Genomic DNA, 2,108 nt, shown 5'->3' with positions numbered 1-2,108 from the left:
ATGTAGTACTATAAAATACGATAATAAGAATATATGTGACACAGGGATCATAACCCTACTTATAGATAACTTTCATATTATCTTTTGAAATTTCTATTTCAATCCATTATAAAAATAGAAATTACTTTTAAATCTCTACATATTAAAATTTCATCCTATTAGATATATTAAAGTCAAAACTATAATTGATCACTTTAACTAGATTTAACTTTATTTGACGGTCTGCAACGCATAATTATTTACATATAACTCCAATGTTAGATTACGGATTCAAAAATCTCTCACTTGGACTATATATATTTATAATTATACTTTATAATTAACCATGTGAACTTAACTTTACTGTTATTATGAAAATATATCTACAACCAATTCAATTCATTAATGACACCAACATAGGATCAAAGTGGCTTTTATTACTATTTCGTAACTTAATCTATCAATGGTTGCATATGCTGATACAATTGAATAACATGAATTATGATGTGGATGTATAGTAAGAAAATTTCATACAATGTGATCTTTTTTTTCTTTTTTTCTTTTTTGGCAAAGCTCCGTCCACGGGGTGGGGATGCCAGCCCCTGATTTATTAATGAGAGGAATTACAGAGAGGGCCTAGTCTGCTAAAGAGCGCTCGATGGAGAGCTAGCCCCTTACACTCCGGCAACGTGGAAATGGGAATTCTCTACTATCTAAGCCTATCGATGCCCTTATCTGTCCCGGAAGTTGAGTATGTGAAGTGCAATAAAGCTCCGACGCAAGGCGTAGGCCCGCTAGATTGTCTGCCGCAGTGTTTGCCTCTCTTACCACATGCGAAATAGACGCCGACAATGAAACAAGGAGACCACTTATGTTCCTTAATGTGTTGCACAACGGCCACTTCGACACACCCCCTGCCTGCAATAGGTGAACCAGACTCTCAGAATCCACCTCCACCAGTAAAGATCCCGTTACCAACCCTGTGCACAACCGAAGGCCATGCAACAACGCCAAGCTTTCCGCCCCCAACACATCTGTGTCTCCAAATTCCTTGTGAAAAGCAAAAAGTAGGCGGCCATCAGAGTCTCGGAGCAACCCACCCCCATAAGCCCGATTTTGGGTGACACTGCCATCAATGTTCAATTTGACGCAAAACTGCGGCGGCCGTTTCCAGGAGACCACAGTCACCTCAATGTGACGTGGCAAGCAGACCCCCAGCCGTGCCCATGGATCCTCATGATCGCCCCTAAAAAGGCGCTTCGAGAGCTTGTTCGCCATTCCCAGCTGTTCCACGAAACTAGCAATCGAGGAAACTACCCCGCGAGTTTCAAAACATACGCCATCAAACCGCGCTCTGTTCCTGGACTTCCATATGAACCAAAAGATTAGAATGGGAACGATCGTCCTAATGTGTCCCCGCGATATCACGGGACTCGATCCAAACCACAATGAAACCACCCCTGACACTGAAGATGGTTGAGGCTCCAGAATACCAAACCTCCTTTGGAAGACGTCCCAGACCTCCATCGCTACCGGACCCGTGACAAAAAGGTGACCTAAGGTTTCTTCGTGTGAGAGGCAACATGAACATCTTGACGCCATTGGCATTCCTCTTTTCTTCAGATTCGTCTCCACCGGAATCAAGTTTCGCACCACCTTCCACGCCAGGAAGGACATCTTGAGTGGCACAATATTGCTCCAAAGCAGGTCATCCATCAGAGTCGGGATGCGTTTCTGGCGAATCAGGTCCCAAGCAGATTTGGTCGTGAACGATCCGGAGGGAGAAGCCGCCCAAACCATGTGATCATCTTGATTAGGGTATAAGTTGACATTTTGTATTTGCTGGACGAGCGGGTCTGGCAACCAGCTCTTCAACTGACTTATTTTCCAACCCCTATCCCCATACAATGTGATCTTAACATGCCTATACTTAGCTAGTCCACTTGAAACCTTTTGTGGGATCAAATCATACTAAAATCAGAGTGCAAATAAATTCAAACTTTATTTATGCATAAGATATCCTTAAAATATTAACAAAAAAATATCAATGTTGAACGAATATTTAGAATAACAAACTTTCACTAAAATTAAACATCACTTAATTACTTGATACCCATATAAACAATATG

General features: G+C 41.7%; 1 protein-coding gene across 1 annotated transcript; it reads right to left on the bottom strand.

Annotated features, from left to right (window-relative positions):
* Nucleotides 1-645: 645 nt before the first annotated feature.
* On the bottom strand, nucleotides 646-1,779 carry LOC113780254. Its single transcript, XM_027326064.1, has one exon. The coding sequence runs from the start codon at nucleotides 1,777-1,779 to the stop codon at nucleotides 646-648; it is 1,134 nt and encodes a 377-aa protein (XP_027181865.1).
* Nucleotides 1,780-2,108: the final 329 nt, after the last annotated feature.

The sequence above is a fragment of the Coffea eugenioides genome, chromosome 8, assembly GCF_003713205.1.
Source record: "Coffea eugenioides isolate CCC68of chromosome 8, Ceug_1.0, whole genome shotgun sequence".
In the NCBI taxonomy this organism is placed as follows: Eukaryota; Viridiplantae; Streptophyta; class Magnoliopsida; order Gentianales; family Rubiaceae; genus Coffea; species Coffea eugenioides.
The sequence above is the reverse complement of the archived record's forward strand: the minus strand, read 5'-3'. Positions and strand labels throughout refer to the sequence as shown.